We start from the raw sequence: 19,039 nt of genomic DNA, 5'->3' as shown, positions 1-19,039 counted from the left end.
AGCGTATAGTTTCCGTATTTTGAGTTGGATAGGAAGTTATGCTCGGCGTTAAGCGCTGACCGATTCAATCGGCTGTCATCCGTATCATGGATGGCAGCATTTTGCAGGATTTAGTTCAGGTTCCGATCCAGGCCGCAGCAATTACTATTTATCGAGAACTTAGCTGCTTTTTGTATCTTTATTGATGACTTGATGATGATGTATTTTTTTTTTGAGCAAATAATATTTCTTATCAGAGGTAATAATATTTTACTTTTGTTTTAAACAGTTTTAGTTTTTTTTAATTTAAAGTTTTTAACAATTCGGCATTTTGAGACTTTCGCAATATTTTTTTTGTATTAAACATTATTATTAAATGCTAATTATGTATCGAGATTGGCGCACTTGTTACAGCTGCCCATAAGAACGTCAAAGAGATTGCAGGACCACTAGTCATATTACATGTAATAACAATAACATTTAATTCTAATCCACATTTGGTTAATTACATACTAATTATATTTGCGATCGTTAGCTGTGGGCGTGGGAGCATATTCTTATCGACCAACCTTACAGAACCGTTGGTCATGGTGATACTGCTCCTCCACCACAACCCCCACCTGATGTTGCGTATGGTTCGAGGTGGAATTTTGCACGCCGGACGCGCAAGCACACCGGTAGCGGTCTAGGATTCTACCGAGATCAGTTAGACCTGCTACGACCCAACCAGGTAAACATTTCAGTACTCATTAACATTAGTACAATTTAATCAACATATCACTTACCTTTTCATAACATGTATTTTAGTTTTTGTGGGACCCATACCCAGCAGAAGCCTACGCAGCTGTACCCGAACACTCAGGGATTCATTCAGGGGCGTGGAGGGCTTTTGTGCCACTCATATGCTTCGACATTGTCGAAGTATATCTACCAAAGCGCGTAATGCGCCAATATGGGTTGGTACAGGGCATTCCACCGCCTTGTGACACTGAACCCCAGCTGCACCTAATTTCACGCAAAAATCAGGCTGGGGCAAACTGGATGGAGATCAACTGGCGTCACATCGCTCGTTGGGATGCTAGACTTGAGCTGCTGACACAAGGTGCGCCAATCCTTGTTCATGGCACACCTACTACACCAGACTACATGCCGTGGTTCCTCTCCATCACGCGTCGATGGATGACACCACGTGCCATCTTCGAAGCATTACATTACGCACCAGCTGCGCCTACGATGACCCAATTTGTAAGTCTTCATTTGCATTTATATTGTTAAATTGCCAATTAAATAATATAATGTTACATTAACTACATATTAATTGCAGGCACAAGGTGCGGCAGACGTGATGCGGTACAGCCACGAGGATCCGGTGAGGGAGATTGCCCATGGCATGCTCGTCGGTTCGCAGTTCCAGCACTTCATACCGGAAGTCGCTGCAGATTCCTCAACGACTACCGCCCATACGCACGTCTTATCTCCTGCTGATGACTACCATTTGGAGGAGATGGATCATTCATACCCCGTTGACGCTGCGGGGACTTCGCAGGCTGGGCCATCACAGCCATCACAGTACCAATCCCCTCCACTGTCAGGGTGACACCCGAACGCCTCTTACTATCGTAGGAGGCGAAGGAGACCAACTCAGTTGGATAGGGTAGATGAGGGTTCGTGAGCGTTAACGTTTAACTTTTGTGTATTTGGATCGACTATGTACATATATATATTTTTTAATTGATTTGTATATTTCAAACATGGGTGTATATATTTTATTGTATATGTATATGTTTAATTACTTCATCTTAGCCTCCAAGCTTTGACTTATTAATGATCGGAGTTTTGGCAATTAATCATGCCGCCTTAAAGATACATCGAATTGTAATTACTTATTATATTGTCTCTTGTGCAAATACAACAAACAACAACTCAAAAATAAAGAAAAAAAAAATATTAACCACCTATTCGCAGTTAGTAACTGCGAACAGCCATAAAAGACAAACTAGCTGTTCGCAGCTACTAACTGCGAACAGCTATTTTGTCTTTTATGGCTGTTCGCAGTTACTAACTGCAAACAGCTCCAACCCATAGGTATGGAGTTTTCACGCTTACTTTTGAAAATAGTTTGATTTTGAGTTTATTTAATTAATTTTTTTTTTTAGCTTACGTTTTTCAAAAATTCCAAAATACTCACATTTACAAAAAGCAGTTTACATATTATTGCATAAATGACGGAAAATAACATCTATTACACTTATGTCAATGCATCAAACGGCTCCAACTTAATTGGAATTTTAGAGTTACATGTACGCAATCTTACATAGTTTTGCATGCTAGTTTTTCTTACCTAAACAAGATAACCCTTTTGTTGTAGCTGGAAACCAGAAATTATGACTCATCTAATGAGATGGGCAGGTTCTTCAGACTTAAGGGGGAAAATGTTGAACCCCTTCAAAGTCTAGGGCCCTGGGTTTGAATGAGAAGGTAGAAGAAACTTGTTATTCAGACATGTTGATGTACGTTAACAAAGAGTCAGAGTTAGCAATCCGATATCCTGCACAAGCTTAATGTGAATCACAAAAACTCTCATCTTTCCTAAAGCATTAAGCAACACCTACGTTAGCAGCGGCATATCAAATCTCCCGAGCAGTAACAATCCCGATTGTGTGCTCCTCGGGATTAAGCACTGATATGCATTATCATCTAAATCTAGTCAGACATAAAAGAACCAAATCGTGCCAAGACTATAGACTTTACGTGTCTAGATATTGGTGAAGCTCAGTGATATTGATTCAGTGATAGTAATTTCCAAAAACCCTATTTTTCATCGTAAGACAAAACATATGAAAGTTAAATATTGTGTCAAAGAAATGTCGAATTATAGTTAAGTCAATCTAATGAGATTGATAGAGAACGTATGTTGGCTCTTATTTTCACCAAACCCCTTTCAAAAGGTAGATTTAAGAAGCTAACTTACTTGGATTGAAAACCAAATGTCTTAGATATACTTTAGTTAAGAAGACTTTTGGTATACTTTTATTAATAAAGTACAAATTTTAGTCTAGATTCATAAAAAAACATAAAGATATAGGGACAAAATACTCGCACTTACACAAAGCTAATGTACATATCATTGCATAAATGACGGAATATAACATCCATTACACTAATGTCAATGTTATTAAACGACTCCAACTTAGTTGGAACTTGTAAGTTCAATACACGCAATCTTGCACATAGTTTTGCATGTAGTTTTTTTACCTAAACAAGAAAACCCTTTTGTTGCAGGTGGAAACTAGAAATTATGACTCATCTAATGAGATAGGCAAGTTCTTCAGACTGAAGTGGGAAAATGTTCAACCCCTTCAAAATCTGGGGTCCTGGGTTTGATTGAGAAGGTAGAAGAAACTTGTTATTCAGACATGTAGGCTAACAAAGAGTCAAAGTTAGAGTCAGCAACCCAGTATCCCACACAAGACAAATCAGAGGAAGAAGGGTAGCGGGCAAATCATACTCCAAGAAGTGGGCATAGAGAAATACACGCATTCAGAATATTCCCAAATGATAGGTTCCTGCAAAGAGAACAGTGAGTCACACTCTATACCAAATGTGAATCACAAAAACTGTCATATTTCCTAACGCATTAAGCGACACCAAAGTTAGCAGAGGCATATTAAATCTCCCGAGCAGTAACAATCCCGGTTATGTGCTCCTCGGGATTAAGCACTGTTATAGCTCCAATGGCCATCACAGAGCGTTGGCACCACAGTTAACAAGCTTAATGGTGTGGTGGCGATAATTGCTGAGGCTCGAAGCCTTGCTTATGCACCGGCTAATATGGATCAATAGAAAACTCTAAGATGGCTGTGATTCACTAAGGCTGTCACTCCTTCGCAAAAGAGAGAGGAAGGAGGCGGGATAAGAATGAAAAGGACAAGAATTTCAATTTCGGAATAGCCAAGAATCGATACGTTTGGTGGAGGAATAAAACATAGTACACACCTTATCCTGATGATAGGAATGAGGGCAATTTCATGAATTGATCAAGGTTCTGGGCTCAATTTTTTGTATCAACAACAAACATTTTACGAAAAAGCCAAACATGGCCTTGGGATTCTGATATGCAGTATCATCTAAATCCTAGTTATAAAGAGAATGTGAAGAAACACATCTCCCTCCAGACATAAAACCAAATGAACCAGTTGCCCTAGGCAAACAGAAACAAAATAGACCGTCGATTTAGGTTTAATGGGTGTTTGGAAAACTAACAGAGAACCCTATATATATTATAATTATTATTGTAAATGTGGACGTGTCATGTACTTTATAATTGATAAAAGAACTAATCATAAATTGCAAATTTTTTACATGTCTATTTCATTAACCAAAATTTTCAGATATTACGACCCTATCTAACTATAAGCCCTAGGCAAATGCCTACCTTGCCTATGGTTAGGAACGATCCAAACCAAATCGTGCCACGCGACTATAAACTTTACGTGTCTAGAACAGGACAGAATCTTTCAAATTTTGATTATTGAACTGCATCACAAATACAAGTAAACAATTGTGTCGTCCAATGAACTAACAACACATTAATGACATGTCCCGACTACACAAAGATGCCCTAAACTACATCACAGCATTATGTTCCGAAAGAAAAATAAATAAAACAGCTGCACAGGAATGATGTACAAAACTAATAGTAATAGACATGTTCTAACTGACAACTACTAATCACTAACTATACAAATTCTTCTTAGTTTAACAATCTCACCTGATATCCTGAAGTACGTAGTCCAACCTTACTAGTTCTATGCTGATCATTCGAGATTTCCCTCCTATCATTGTCTATTCAGACTCGAATTCGGATTCTGAATCTTTAGATTCTTCATACTCACCACTCTCCTGTGTGAAAAATCATCGCTAAAATAGTAGATTCTTCCACTAACTCAAAAATTAGCAAATCATAAACGGCTATGTATGAGCAAGTTTGTACCTTTCTTCTAATGTATTCTTCCATTGCCTTGTCAAATGCGGCTCTTTTTTCTGTTGCAAGGTCATAATACTTCACTTTTTCCTAATAAAGCCAATAAACAAATGAACACTATTATGCTTGACGATTTGGCAAATCTATCTGACAGGATTAAGGCTTTGGCTTTTTTTTAATTGTAAACAGCAATCATCAAATTCCAGGGTCATAAAATAAAATTTAAACTTCCTATCACAAGAGTAGATTCAAAAGGTTTAAAGAAAAATGTTTGGCGTTTGAAAAGAAGAAAGAAATAAGATTCAAAAGAGTTAGAAAGGGCATATGCCCACAATTTTAAAAATGCTGGAAAATTTAAAGGCACTTGGGATTTGAGGAATGAATTGTTATGAAATAATTTAAGGAAATTATCAATGGTACCCCTAAGTTTTTGCACTTTATCAATGTTACCCCTAAGTTTCTTCGATTATCAATGGTACCCTTATGTTATTGAGCGTCTTACAATCGTAACCTTTTCTAATTTTTTCCATCCAAAATCGTTAATTTTTTTCTTTTTCATTTATTTTTTAAATGTTTTAAATTTAAAAATAAAAGAAAACGAAAAAAGTTAACGATTTTGGACGAAAAAAATTAGAAAAAGTTACAGTTGTAAAAAGCTTAATAACATGAGGGTACCATTTATAATCGAAAAAACTTAAGGGTACCACTAATAAAGTGCAAAAACTTAGGGTACCATTGATAATTTCCCAATAATTTAATGAGGGCTAGCCACCCAGTTCCCCTAAAAAGCTATTACATAAATACTCCACATATAAGAAGGCCTCTCTTCTTTTCTTGTCGAGAATGACTCATAGGTTTCAGAAGTCCAACTATTTGAGCAGATACATGATACATCAGTGGACTCGCGTCATTCCGGCAACCATAAGTTTTCGGGAGTCTGGTCTTATCACTTATGGTGTCTAGAGTCTTAAACTCTAAAATGCCCTTGTTTCAGAACTAGGGCTTCTAATATAAACTATAAATGAACAAAAAGGAGGATTTTAGGTCGACGACATCATCGAATTGGAATGCGACTCTTGACAATCTATTTGTGTCTGTTCCACAATTAACAACACGTTCCAGATTGTAGTACGGGCATACGTCTCATGTTCTAGGATACAATGATCTAAAACATGCCTTAATTGAGACATTCACTACTGTTTTTGTTGTTCTGAAACATTAATGGTACCCACTGATCTACACAGCTTGTGCATGAGCTTGAGCTTCAAAATGTTGACATTTTTTCGATGACTATGTTAAATAACTGAATTCATATTCACATTCATAAAAAATTCAAAGTCAAATCAAAAAAATTGCAAAAAATATATACACAGGAGAAGTAATAGATACAAATTACAAATTATATTGCGACAAAAAAACACTACATATACCTCATAAGTCATGATCTTCCACTTCTCTCCACAAGCCTTTCCGATCTGTTGTCAGTAGCAGTTTAATAACACACACCAAATTGACAAGTAAAAGCATAACGGACTTGAAAAGAGAAATTAAAGAAAATTTCCCAGCTACATACATCACGCATTGACTTGACCTCTGGATTCTCTTCCTGATATCCTCTGCGGAAGTCTTCCCTAAAAAGAAAGCAACTATAACAGTAAGCGACTATAACAGTAAGCGAAGTACATAATACTGTCTTTTCACACCTATAATTCTCCCTTACAATGTCTTAAATAACAACCAGGCCTCTGCATAATAAAACTCCAAGTTTACAAGACTATCTAAAATTCATGGATCAACAATGTACACTAAAACATCTAATGACCTAGCTCAATCTGCACCACCAACGTATATGAACTAAGAATTGTGTGTTAATGTTGTTATTATTTGCTTATATTTTACCCCCAATTTTTACTTGCTTAAGCGTGACCACTTTGTTATTAATATTTAGGGAAATTCTTTATGGTACACTCTAGTTTCGAAATTTTTGCACTGTAAACAAAGTTTTTTTAATTATTATGGTAACCCTGTAGTTTCATATTGGTTTGTACTATGATCTAATTTACAAATGACATTGGGTTTTCTCATTTATTGAGTCATTAATCATCAAAACACTAAAATCTCTAACACTTATACGTCAAAGCTCAAATTAGTGTGATTTTGATATCCTAATCTACAACATTTATTAAAGAACACTATAATGTTGAAGATGATGGAGAGAAAAAGTGGCGATTTGAAGACCAAAGAACTACTTTATTTTGAGTCTTTGAGCACAAATGTTGGAGATTTTAATATTTTAATGATTCACAAATCACTAAAAGAGAATAACTCAATGTCATTTGTGAACAAAGGTCATTGTGCGAACCAATTTGAAACTAACAGAGTAATCATAAGGATTTTAAAAAATGATTACCATGCGGAAATTTCGAGATTAAATGTTTACCATAAGGAATTTCCTTAGCTTTTATAAGTAGGACACATTACCTTTCATTATGGTTTATTATACTCAATACTAATTTTGTTCGGATGAAAGGGAGAAGGAAAATAAATTAGAAGAAACGTGTAGAGTGAGAGAAGAGAGATTATATGATGGGTTGCCTAGCAGGAAAAAGGATAAAGAAGACAGAAGTGAGAATGGGGTATCTAGAAGCTGGCCGGTATTTCCTAATATTTATATGGTTTATGAGAGTTGACACATTTATAACAAAATAACACCACATTAATATTCCAAATATTAAGAACGAACAAGGTGGAAGAACATACAATACTCATCTATGAGAGCATGTACACAAATGCCATTTTCCTTGAACAGATGGACAAAGCGTGATGAACCTTGAATTGCTAAGATAGACCTAAAGCAGTAAAATAGCTTATTAGGTAATTTTAACTTATTTTAGCATAGATAGATGATTGGGTGGTCAAACCACCTACTAGTAATTCTAGTGTTTGGTAATTTAACTGGTTGAAACAACTTGTTATGAATAAGCTATTTTTGAACAAGTTGCTCCTAATAGCGTGTTCAACATCAATTGGTGAAACCATTTACTACAATCGGCTATCGGCTATCGGCCAATGTACATGTACAAGCCATTATTTTAGAGCATGAGCATATAATTTTTTCTAATGATAAAAAATAATCGTAACACTCCCCCATCTCAACCTTCCATCAACAATCTATTAACAATGGCATCACCTGATTTAACTATGAATGACATGAGAACAAACATTCATCTTCCGTTTTTCTCTTGAAACTAAAATTAATTCATTGATAAAAAAGTCATACGCAATCTACATCAAAATTAACAATAAGCAAATACATAAAATTTGAGATCAAACAACAATCCTAATATCCTCTATGTTAACAAAGACATTGCCACTTAGAAATCGTATTATTCATATAGCAACTGTTTCAAAACCAAGCCATTTCCAGAATGCATCCATCCCTAATCCAAAGAAGCAAGAGATATCCACTTCACACCTCCCAAACTTCCAGCAACTTGTTATTATAACAGGCATTAAGTACCATCTACAACCAACTTTTGAATTCCTCAACCCTAGGATTCAAATTATTATTGACCCTTAATCTAATCAGACAATCCCATTTGCTACTTCTAAATTTTTATAAGAAATTTCAGAAATATGATAACCCAATTCAATAAAATCAACTACAACATACCCAAACTCCTACTAATGTCAATTTCAGCACCAAACCAAGAAGAAAAATATGAATTTTAACAGAGATACGAAGAAAAAATGAGAAAAAAGTAGGAAAAGGAGTAAGTACAAGAAGAAGAAGAAGGCAGTGGGTGGCTTCTTTGGCTTATTAGGGTCAATCTTCATCTTCGAAGACGACTTAGACCTCTTTGAATTTTTGGGTCTTGTTTCTTTATCACATATTTCCTCGTCTCTTGCTTCCGTTGTTAAGGCTTGCGTTGGATTTATCCTCAGTTTGATTTTCCTAATACCCAGAAACTCCATTAAAACACAGATAAAAAGTTCTCGAAGAGTATATTTTTCTAATTGATTTTAAGGAGAAGAAGAGTGGATAAGAATTACCTGTTGGGCGTCGTAGTTGGGAATTCACCGGAGTTTCCTGCCATGCCAGAATGTAGAGCTCTCTTTGCCATTGTTCCTCTGGTCCAACTCTGTTGCTCACTGACGCTCGTAATAATCTATTTAAAACATCAAAATAGCCGAGGGGCTCCACGGCAGAAGCCGTAGCCCAAATTGGAAAAATAACTAATATTTGATCTCACATCCAACAACGGTTAGAGTAAGCTTGACTAATACTTCCTTCTTATTTTTTTTCAACATTGCTTTTGAATAAAAGTACTAAGAAATATCATTTTCAAGTAGATAATATTTTTAATATCACGAATAATAATAGATATAATGTTAATAATGTATAAATTAAGAATAAAATTGGGTAAAATAAAAAATTCTTAATTATTTTTGACCAAAAAAGATAATGTTGCAAGTATTGTGAAATATCTAAAAGAGAAAAGTGTTAGCAAGTAAATTAGAACGGAGGATATATAATATGTTTTATTGGCTACTCCTTTTATCACCAATTTTTTTAGAATGAATATTATCGAACCTACGTACAGCTAACTCTTCTCTTTTACACGTCTTGTCTTTTACAAGCTCATTAGCAATTTTTTTCACAATTTAGTATGATTCTTATTTGCTCCGACTTGATTCATGGGGAAAAAAGTGAATCTATATTGCGTAGTCAGGTTTATTTTGAAATATTGTACTATCCATTTTGGTTTATTTATAAGAGTTAATAATAATGATTGAAGATAATAAAGTTTTATCTCAGTAAGAACAATTATCGCTCATGTGATCGCTTCTCACATAGTTCTCTATTTCTTCAATTGACCATGTAATCAAAGTAATAATAACAATTATTATTATTATTAAAAATTAATATATATTTCGTATATTTATATGGGAAATAAAGCTATTTTAAGGTTAAAAGTTTTGAATTTAAATATCTAAATATATAATCTCACTCAAAATCGAAATCAAATTGGAGTTAAATCAAATAAAAATTTTGAAAATTTAACTTCAACGTAACTCTGACTAAAATTGATATCCGACATTATCTTTATTTAAATATTTAATTTTCTAGATTTTTCTAGTCAATTAAGTATTCTCTAAGATTGTTGTATACATACGTACATTAGGACGATTGTATCTACGTTCATCACTAATGGGCAGGGTTATTAAACCCATCATAAAAGGCTTTTACCTAAGACTCCAAAACCGCTAGAATTATTCAAAAAACCGTATTGATTGTGAGTTTGCGTATAGTAATTAAGTATAATTTAGACAAGTTGTAATCTAGAGTTAGTAAATTACATCACTTATATTATTTTTTTAAAATACGGGCAAAGCATAGTATATTAGAAAAACACTAAAGTTGTATTTGCGTAAATGAGTAGGAGCAAATCATATCTTATTCGAAGGATTGGGAGTTTGATTTAGCGCACAGCCAATGTGTTGTACATAAAATTCATGTTTGAATTCGAGTTGGAGTTATAAAATCCCGACTTATTATTCAAAAAAGCCAAAGTTTGTATAATTCAATTGAAATATGACTCATTGGCCGTTAAATGGTAACATCACTGTTAACGAAGAACTTTATACTCTCACATTTCTTCATAAATCACAATTTTTATTAAGAAAATTAACACCTACAATTACTTTTTCTAGTAATGAATGAGAATAATTTTCCAAGACTAATGTTGTCAAGCTTTTAACTCACAATTTAAAAAATCACAATTATAAAAATCAGTAGAGATCTTTCATCAAGTTGTTCGGAACTGTTTAGTTTAGTCAACCTATTCTTTGTTATTTGATCTTGTTTAAGGGACAAAAATCCAAGGATTTTACAGGTATTATTGAAGTTACTAGTTCCTATTTTAAACGTTTTATGTTTCTGAAATGAATTACAAAATTATTTTTGTTTTAGATTAGCAAACCCCCAAAAATTAAGATCTTTTGAGATTGATTAAGAATTAGAATTATTATATGAAAATCATTAAAATATTATTCTAGACAATGTGACAATTGATGCATTATGAATTTATGTAGAATTTAAGTCATGAGCATGGACAATTGGGCATATAAAACATTATTAGTGGTGTTTGTTCAGGTGATCGTGTCGATTTTAGACGAGTGTTATTCGGTACGGTTGTATTTCGAATCGGTTAGTCACAGTTCGGTTGAAGATCAGTTATTCGAGCTAAAAGGTTAGTATCGGTTCAGTGTCGATTCAAGTTCAAGTCGAGTATTAATCGATCTCCGATTGTCAACGGTTAATAATTGGTTCAGTTTTACATGTTACAGATCGAGTTCAGGTATTTTTATAAGTAGAATTCAACTAAGAATTACTACTTACTACCATCAAGTCAATAACAGATTAAGTTAGCCATTATTAATTAATAATAAGATTCCCTTTAAAGCAAAGTTATAATGCAAAGCAATGAGTGGTTATTATTTATTACTTTGTTAATTTTACTTGTTTGATTGTAAATTTAAATTAAAGTTCTATCATTTTTCATCTAATTTGATTAAAGTAGTTAAATAAATATTAATCATTAATTATTGAAAATGAAACCACGTATTTATAAATTTAATTTATTAAAATATTTATCATTTATCACTTTACCACATTAAATAATGAGATGAATAAATATAGTCGATCATGTTAAAAATTGGTTCAAGTTCACAGCAGTTCAATTAAAAATCTGTTCAGGTTAAGTCAATTTTAGACGGATTGAATTCGATTTCGAGCATGATTTGGGTCAGATATGACTCGGGTCCATCACTATTAGATTTGGGTAGTCTCTGTTCGACAACAAAAATCGATCACAGTTTGGGTTCAGTTTTCTCATTTTCGGTTGTCAATCGATTCGGGTGCAACTTCAATTCGGGTAATGTCCGTTCGAAAACCTAAAAACAACACATTTCGGGTCGATTTACTTTAGGTTTCAGTTCGGGTAGTTAATATAAAATGCATATGAATTTCTATGATAGGAAGGATCATTCTTAAACCAACGGGAAAAGGGTGTCTGATTATAGCTCTTACGCTTTTGAGTTGAGGTAAGATGGCCAAATCGTTTTAAACATGTACAGAACTAAGCTATAGCATTAGTAGCGGAAACCAAGCACAATAACATCAAGAAAGTACAGTTAGCTAGTGGTAGTGAAACCAGCAAAAAGGGACTGGAGGCCACTCTACCCAGAAATCAGAACATTTCACACATCCAATCACCATTAGAGGAAGATGTTAGGAATAGCATAAGAAAGCTCCATTCTACACTGCATTCATTCAAGCTTGCTCAAAGTGTACTGCACATGCTGACACTACCTAGAAATGGCATTCATAGCATACCTTAAACATCAACAATTAATTAAATTCTTTTACTTAAGCTACCCATAGCTTTTACTCATTCTCATCAATAATATTCACTTACAAGTGATGTGAACACTTCGAGAACAAACAAAAAAAACTCGATGCTAATTGTGCACTAGTCTAGGTAGGAAATTTGATACTAAAACGCATTGAACCCTAAAAGAATGAACAATCATGCAATAGAACCCATGGAGGTTCAATAAACACGATTCAAACTATCTACAGATAAACAAACTTGTAACCTAAATTCATCGAGCACAAATTCCAACAAATTTAAGACGCAAATTCAAAACATCAAAAATAAAATCAGCTATGCAGGATATAGTATATCAAAATACTCAAGGAAAACGAGAGCGATTAAACTATTATGACAAGCATTCAAAATTATAGATCCAACAGTAGCAAAACCAAAAACAGAGTAATAATTTAAGTCTAACTTTTCTCAATTCATAAAGCTAGCTAAGATACTCTGATGCAGAGTAAAGACAGAAACAAGAACAATCCCTCAATCAAACCATGATGAATTAATCACCGCCAGCCTTCTGGTAAACATAGGTAAGACCGCACTTACCACAATAATGACGATCAAAATGATTAGCCATGAAAGTACCAGCACCACACTCACCATTAGGGCATTCCTTCCTCAAACGCTGGACCTTGCCAGAATCATCAACCTTATAAAATTGAAGAACAGCAAGCTTTACCTTTCTATGCTTGTGCTTGATCTTCTTTGGCTTAGTGTAAGTCTTCTTCTTTCTCTTCTTCGCACCACCCCTCAATCGAAGCACCAAATGAAGAGTCGATTCCTTCTGGATGTTGTAATCGGCTAGAGTACGGCCATCTTCAAGTTGTTTTCCGGCGAAAATGAGACGTTGTTGGTCTGGTGGAATTCCTTCCTTGTCTTGGATCTTGGTCTTGACATTGTCGATGGTGTCAGAGGATTCAACCTCTAGGGTTATGGTTTTCCCTGTTAGGGTTTTCACGAAGATCTGCATTTTGTGGATGGAGAGAAGAGGCGAAATCTCTCTATATTGGTGATTTTGGGATTGAAGGTTTTAGGGTTTCGGTGATGGTAGGTTATTTATATGGCGGAGATATGGTAATTAGGAGGACGAGGGTTTGCGGTTTTGGCACTGTTAATTGGGCTTTTGGGACTTTGGTTTAACTATTCACCAAGTCCTTTTTACGAGTCTGGACAAGGCCAGCCCACCGAATTAGAAGTTCATTTTTATGAAATTCTAGGGATTGCAAAACAGAAAATTTGAAATGTATAAGACTTATTAAAAATATAAACAAAATAGTATAAATTTTAACTTTATTTTAAAAATAAGCGTGAAATTCTCAAATTTAAAGTTTCAGGCTGTTCGCAGTTAGTAACTGTGAACAGTCAAATAAGATAAAATAGACTAACTGCGAACAGCTATTTTACCTGTTATTGTGAAGCATGTTGTTCACAGTTACCAACTGCGCATAGGTCAAATAGCTGTTAACAGTTAGTAACTGCTAATAGCTATTTTTGTCTTTTTTGACATGTTCGCAATTACTAGCTGTGAACAGCCCCAGACCTTAAGTTCTTACTTTTGGAATAAAGTTGAAACCTATACTATTTTGTTCATTTTTTTGATAAATTGTCTTATACATTTCAAATTTTCTGCAAAACATGTCAGTCTTATATAAGACCGTCTCATCGCATAAGGTATTCATACAAAAGCCCAATTATTGAAAACATTAAAAAAATAATTTAAAATGATAAATACAAATTCTCATATGAGACGGTCTCACTGTGAGACCATTTTAATTGGATTCGCCCAATGTACATTTTTTTTAAAGTGATGACTTTTTATAGTCTTATATTTATCACTTATAAACTTAAAGTGATAGCCTACAATTTCAAAGTCATCACTTTGAGAAATGGGCTTACTTGTATGGACTTGTCTCACAGTGAAATGGTCTCATATAAGACGGGCTGAAAGATAAATTCTTTATTAAGATGGTCTCACCGTGAGACGACTTAATATGGGCTGGTCCAATTTAAATTTCTTAAATTTTAATGAAAACAACTTTTTTTATTTAGTTAACTACTATGTAAGTTTAACTTTGGGCTGCTTGTATGGGTTCGTCTCACAGTGAGACGGTTTCATACAAGACTTGTTCAAAAAAATGAAAACTGAAATACCACTTGTACAGGAAGAGTTTTTTAAAATAGTTTTGACCGACCTAAATAAAGTCGTCTCACGGTGAGACGGCCTTCAATAAAGAATAAGTATCGCAAAACTAGGTCTATGTGTGGTCTGAATTAGAATTTGTGTATGTGTTATGATGAGGCCGTCCTATAGTAAGATATGTTTTAAAATAACTCTCTTAAACAAGTAATATAGTTCGCCTTACATGAAATCGTCTCATCATGAGAGATGAAACGACCCCATATAATTTGTCAAGTTATATAATGGAAAAAACGCTAAAAAGTATCTAATAATTTCTTATTTTCAAAAAGTACCTTATAATAAAAGTTTTGCCAAAAAATGCATAACAATATTTTTTTTTTCCAAAAAGTACCAACTAATGACTGCTATTAGTTGACCGTCATCTTTTAGTTTAACCCAATTATACGCCTTTTGCTGCAGTCGATTTGAGATTCAATATTTCGGTTTAAAATTATGAACAGTGCAAAGAAGAGGAGAGAAAGGTGAAGGAGTGAGAGGAGCTCGAATATGGTGGGAAGTAAGCCAACTAACAAGCTCACGTGCACACCATTCGCGAGTCAAAGCAAATAAATGACGATGATCAAGTAATAAAATTTTTATTAGGTACTCATAAAAAAAAATTTACTATGTACTTTCTGGTAATTTTCCTTCTCTAATTGATTATTTTAAGATAAATGATTTATGAGTGATCTCACAGTGAGATCTATTTAGGGTGTGTTTGGTTGGTTATTGGAATGGGTATGGAATGGTATGAGAACCCATTCCAATGTTTGGTTGTCTAATTTTACATTGGGTTCTCATACCAAAAGGTTTCCCATACCCTTATTTTCCCTAATATCCCATACCCTCCTAACCCCTAAAGTTTCAATATCCATTCCTCCCATATACAAACCCTAATTCCTAATCTTTGCTGCTCTTCAATCTTCATCTCCACGAGTTCTTCTCTGATTCTCCTTCAATCTTTTGGATCTTCCTGCTCCTGCTCCTGCTCTTCAATCTTCCTCCGTACTCTCTTCTTCCTCCGTTCGCTGAAACTCAATCTTCCAAAGTATGTACCTTTTTTTTCTTTCTGCTTTTGATTCCCTTTTTAATTGTTAAACAATCTTTGTTTAGTGAGACTCAACTGTATTGGAGATTGCTTTTTTTATTTCACTTCGTCTTCCTTCTGCAATTTTTTTCAGATCTGCAACTTTGAGAACTTCGATTTCATGGATTAATTCACTTCGTCTTTCTGTTTTGCTTTGTACTGGATTTCATGGATGTTTGATTGCTTGGTTTATTTGAGGTTTTTGGATTGATTTCATGGAAATTGGAAATTGGGTCTTTGGAAATTGATTTCATGCAACATTTTCGCCATTAACCTTAAACCAGACAAATCAAGATTCACGACGTATCTTCTCCTTTATAGTTTTGTTCATCTTTCTCTCTGTTGCTTAGGGTTTTTTTTTTCCTTTTAATTTCTCAATTCCCCCAATCCTTTTATTTAATATTTTGATTCCCAGGTGCGTTTTCTGTTTTAATCTTACAATATAATGCTTTTATTCCATGATTTCATCTCAATTTGGTATTATTGTTCGTGTTGATTGTAATATAAGCCGGCTTTAATTACAAATTTCTTTGTCTGATCATTTTATTAAAACATTTATAGGTGATTTTCTGTGTGTTTACATGCTCAGTTTGTATTGGATTAATGCAAATGCTCATTTTGTTAACAATGTGAATTAGCCATAGTAATGATTGCTAGATTAATTTGATGATGCATATATACATTCACAGAAATGATTCCATCTCAATTAGCCATAGTAAGAAGAAGGAAGAAGAGACAAATTGAATTACTTGTACTTCTCATGGTTGTTAACAATGTCGTCACACTCATGTACTTGGTGATGTGTATGATGGGTGTAATTGTTTATGAAATTGAACGACCACGTTATAGCAAAATTGAGATGAAACACCTTAGACAAAAGCACTTGGATGCACTAATCAAGGATAGTGATATAGTCTGCAAAAGTGAACTTCATGTGAATAGAAAAACCTTTTATGTCGTTTGTGAGATGGTCCGAGATGTCGGTGGTTTAGATGGCACTCGAAATATGTCTTTGGAGGAAATTGTAGCTATGTTCTTGTACACATTGGCACATCATTTGAAAAATAGGACAATTGGAAGTCATTTCTTTCGAAGTGGAGAAAGTGTTAGTAGAAACTTCCACCGATGTCTTCTTGCCGTGTTAAAACTACATACACACTTGCTAAAAAGCCGACACCTATAACAGAAGATTGTGAAGTGGATAGATGGAAATGTTTTAAGGTAATAACATAATTTCATCTATATTATTTAAAAATCTACCCACTTTGTGTATTGTAATTGGATTACTTAATTTATCTTGCAAATAAGAAAATAGCCTTATTTCGTAATCTTTTTTTTTAATACATTATTGTTGTATAGGATGAATGTTGGTCAATCTGTTCAAAGTGGAAGAGGGAAAAACAAGCGATCATGGAATAAATCTGAGGAAGAGTGTTTGATTAATGGTTTGTTGGAGATGAGTGCCGATCCTTCATGGAAAGCTGATGGGAGTTTCAAAGGTGGTTTCAAGAATAAGTTAGAGGAGAAATTGAATGAGAAGTTTCCCGGGCGTGGGTTGAAAGCTATTCCCCATATTGAATCAAAAATCAAATGGTTTAAGGATAAATATAATGTGCTAACTGAAATGTTTCGCACTTTTGGTTTTTCTTGGGATAATGAAAAGAATATGATTGTTTGTGAAAGGCAATCTTATGAAGAATTTTGTAAGGTACACAAATACTTTGACTTGTTTACTATTTGTTAGAAATTATAACATATTGTAAATGACGTATCTTTTTTTAATTTCAGCAACACAGAAATGCTCAAGGATTATGGAATGTTCCTTTTCCTTTTTATGATCAACTGTCAATTATCTTTGGTGCCGATCGAGCTACTGGAGTGCAATCTGAGACTTTTGTCGAAGCTGTTGAGAATCAAGAGAAAGAGACCATTGAACTAGATAAGGGTGGTAGTGATGAAGACGATGAATTTGATGATAATGAGTCCGTCAACCAGTCAAAACAATCAACTCCAAGTGAACCTTCTTCAAAGAAAGGCAAAAAGGAAAAGGCTCCAAATGAACTAGCAAGGAAAAGGAAGAAGCCAGAGGTTGTGGACTTAACTTCTTCTTTTAACAATATGTCTTCTAGCTTTTCAAATCATATGAATGAGATGAACAAGCACATGTCTACCATTGCAAGTGCCTTCTCTACTACACAACTACATGAGCAAGCTATCATGGCTCGTGAAGAAGTTGAGGAAAATAAAAAAAAAATTTGGTTAGTGAATTGCTTCGCATAGAAGGATTGACAAGATTTGAAATGATGGAAGCTTCCAAGAGGTTGGCCTCCAATCCAAGTGAACTCTCACTCTTTTACCAATGCCCGGATGATGAGTGGAAGAAAGAGTTTATAAACAACCTCATTCATCCTAACTTGGATAAGTGATGTAATGAAAACGCTTAACTTATAAAATTATGTAGACTTTGTGTTTGGTTGTCAAAAACATATATTGGAATCTTTTTGTGTGGAGATGTATTGACACCATTTTGAGTGAAAATGTATTGAACTAGTATTTTTTAATTAGTGGTAATTATCTATTTGCAACATAATATGTATGTATGTATCTATATACAAACTGGACAGAGAATCCATTCCATAATTGAACCAAACAGTGTCAATGGATTTAATATCTATTAAAGGATTGAACCAAACAGTTTTAGTCTGGTATGGGGTTCTGAATCCATACCATCCTGGTATGGGGTTCCATACCATTCCATTCCTGCTCACTGAACCAAACGGACCCTTAATAGATGAGTTAAATAGTTCAATTAGTAGAAATTTGTTAAACTATCTCACAAAAAGAGATGGACTTTCGCATAAGTGTTAAATAGAGTAACCTATTTGTACAAATTCGTAAAGATTATCTACACCAAATAATAAAACATATTTCATCAACATTAATACTAAGTTCATTTCCTATACAACATATAATATCAATAATCAAACAAACCACTATAAATTTGGTTTTGTTTGCTCAAAGTAATACTAAAGTTTAATAAAATTCTTACTTAAAAGCCACCTTGTTTCTCTCTATATCTCCCATGTAAAATGAAACAATCTTATGACACGGTCTCATTATGAAACAATCTTAGATAGTCTTTATACACGAGTTGAATAACATAATTAATACAATAATAAGTATTATTTCAATTCAATTTAGTTAAAAAAATGTGTTCATTCGGATTATTGTATTGATTTTGAAACAAATAAAAATTGAATTTTATATCCACAATAATTTCTACATAATTATAAATCTAATTTTAAATTAATTAAATTAAATTTAATTATAAGATCGAGTAAATATATGACATGTTCTATCAGACT

At 33.9% G+C, this 19,039-nt stretch overlaps 2 protein-coding genes across 7 annotated transcripts; both read right to left on the bottom strand.

Moving 5' to 3' along the window:
• Nucleotides 1–2,082: 2,082 nt before the first annotated feature.
• LOC130814502 (high mobility group B protein 14) lies at nt 2,083–9,218 on the bottom strand. 6 transcript variants are annotated; one of them, XR_009042429.1, is made up of 7 exons: nt 9,017–9,218; nt 8,745–8,918; nt 6,537–6,594; nt 6,394–6,438; nt 4,973–5,053; nt 4,751–4,899; nt 2,083–3,545 (listed from the first exon to the last, which is right to left on the bottom strand). XR_009042429.1 is itself a non-coding variant. In XM_057680589.1 (6 exons), exons 1-6 carry the CDS (start codon nt 9,085–9,087, stop codon nt 4,894–4,896), a joined length of 435 nt encoding a protein of 144 aa, XP_057536572.1. In that variant the 5' UTR covers nt 9,088–9,218; the 3' UTR covers nt 3,553–4,893. The 6 variants fall into 6 exon arrangements, 2 of the variants coding, with proteins under 2 accessions (XP_057536572.1, XP_057536571.1); XR_009042426.1 differs by having other exon boundaries at nt 4,751–4,881; nt 9,017–9,217; XR_009042427.1 differs by having other exon boundaries at nt 2,095–2,439; nt 4,751–4,881.
• A 3,503-nt stretch (nt 9,219–12,721) lies between these two features.
• On the bottom strand, nt 12,722–13,509 carry LOC130814500 (ubiquitin-40S ribosomal protein S27a). The gene has a single exon (XM_057680587.1). The coding sequence runs from the start codon at nt 13,376–13,378 to the stop codon at nt 12,908–12,910; it is 471 nt and encodes a 156-aa protein (XP_057536570.1). The 5' UTR covers nt 13,379–13,509; the 3' UTR covers nt 12,722–12,907.
• Nucleotides 13,510–19,039: the final 5,530 nt, after the last annotated feature.

Source organism: Amaranthus tricolor, chromosome 6, assembly GCF_026212465.1.
Source record: "Amaranthus tricolor cultivar Red isolate AtriRed21 chromosome 6, ASM2621246v1, whole genome shotgun sequence".
In the NCBI taxonomy this organism is placed as follows: Eukaryota; Viridiplantae; Streptophyta; class Magnoliopsida; order Caryophyllales; family Amaranthaceae; genus Amaranthus; species Amaranthus tricolor.
Note: the sequence above shows the minus strand (reverse complement) of the source record. Positions and strands in the feature narration are given on the sequence as shown.

What these genes read in the sequence shown, in the direction of transcription:
- LOC130814502 (XM_057680588.1), bottom strand. Translation starts at nt 9,087, where the DNA reads ATGGCAAAGAGAGCTCTACATTCTGGCATGGCAGGAAACTCCGGTGAA. An exon ending in CCAACTACGACGCCCAACAG is followed by an intron (nt 8,919 to 9,016) that starts GTAATTCTTATC and finishes TCTGGGTATTAG; the next exon opens with GAAAATCAAACTGAGGATAA. An exon ending in AAGAATACATTAGAAGAAAG is followed by an intron (nt 4,882 to 4,972) that starts GTACAAACTTGC and finishes TTTTTCACACAG; the next exon opens with GAGAGTGGTGAGTATGAAGA.
- LOC130814500 (XM_057680587.1), bottom strand. Translation starts at nt 13,378, where the DNA reads ATGCAGATCTTCGTGAAAACCCTAACAGGGAAAACCATAACCCTAGAG.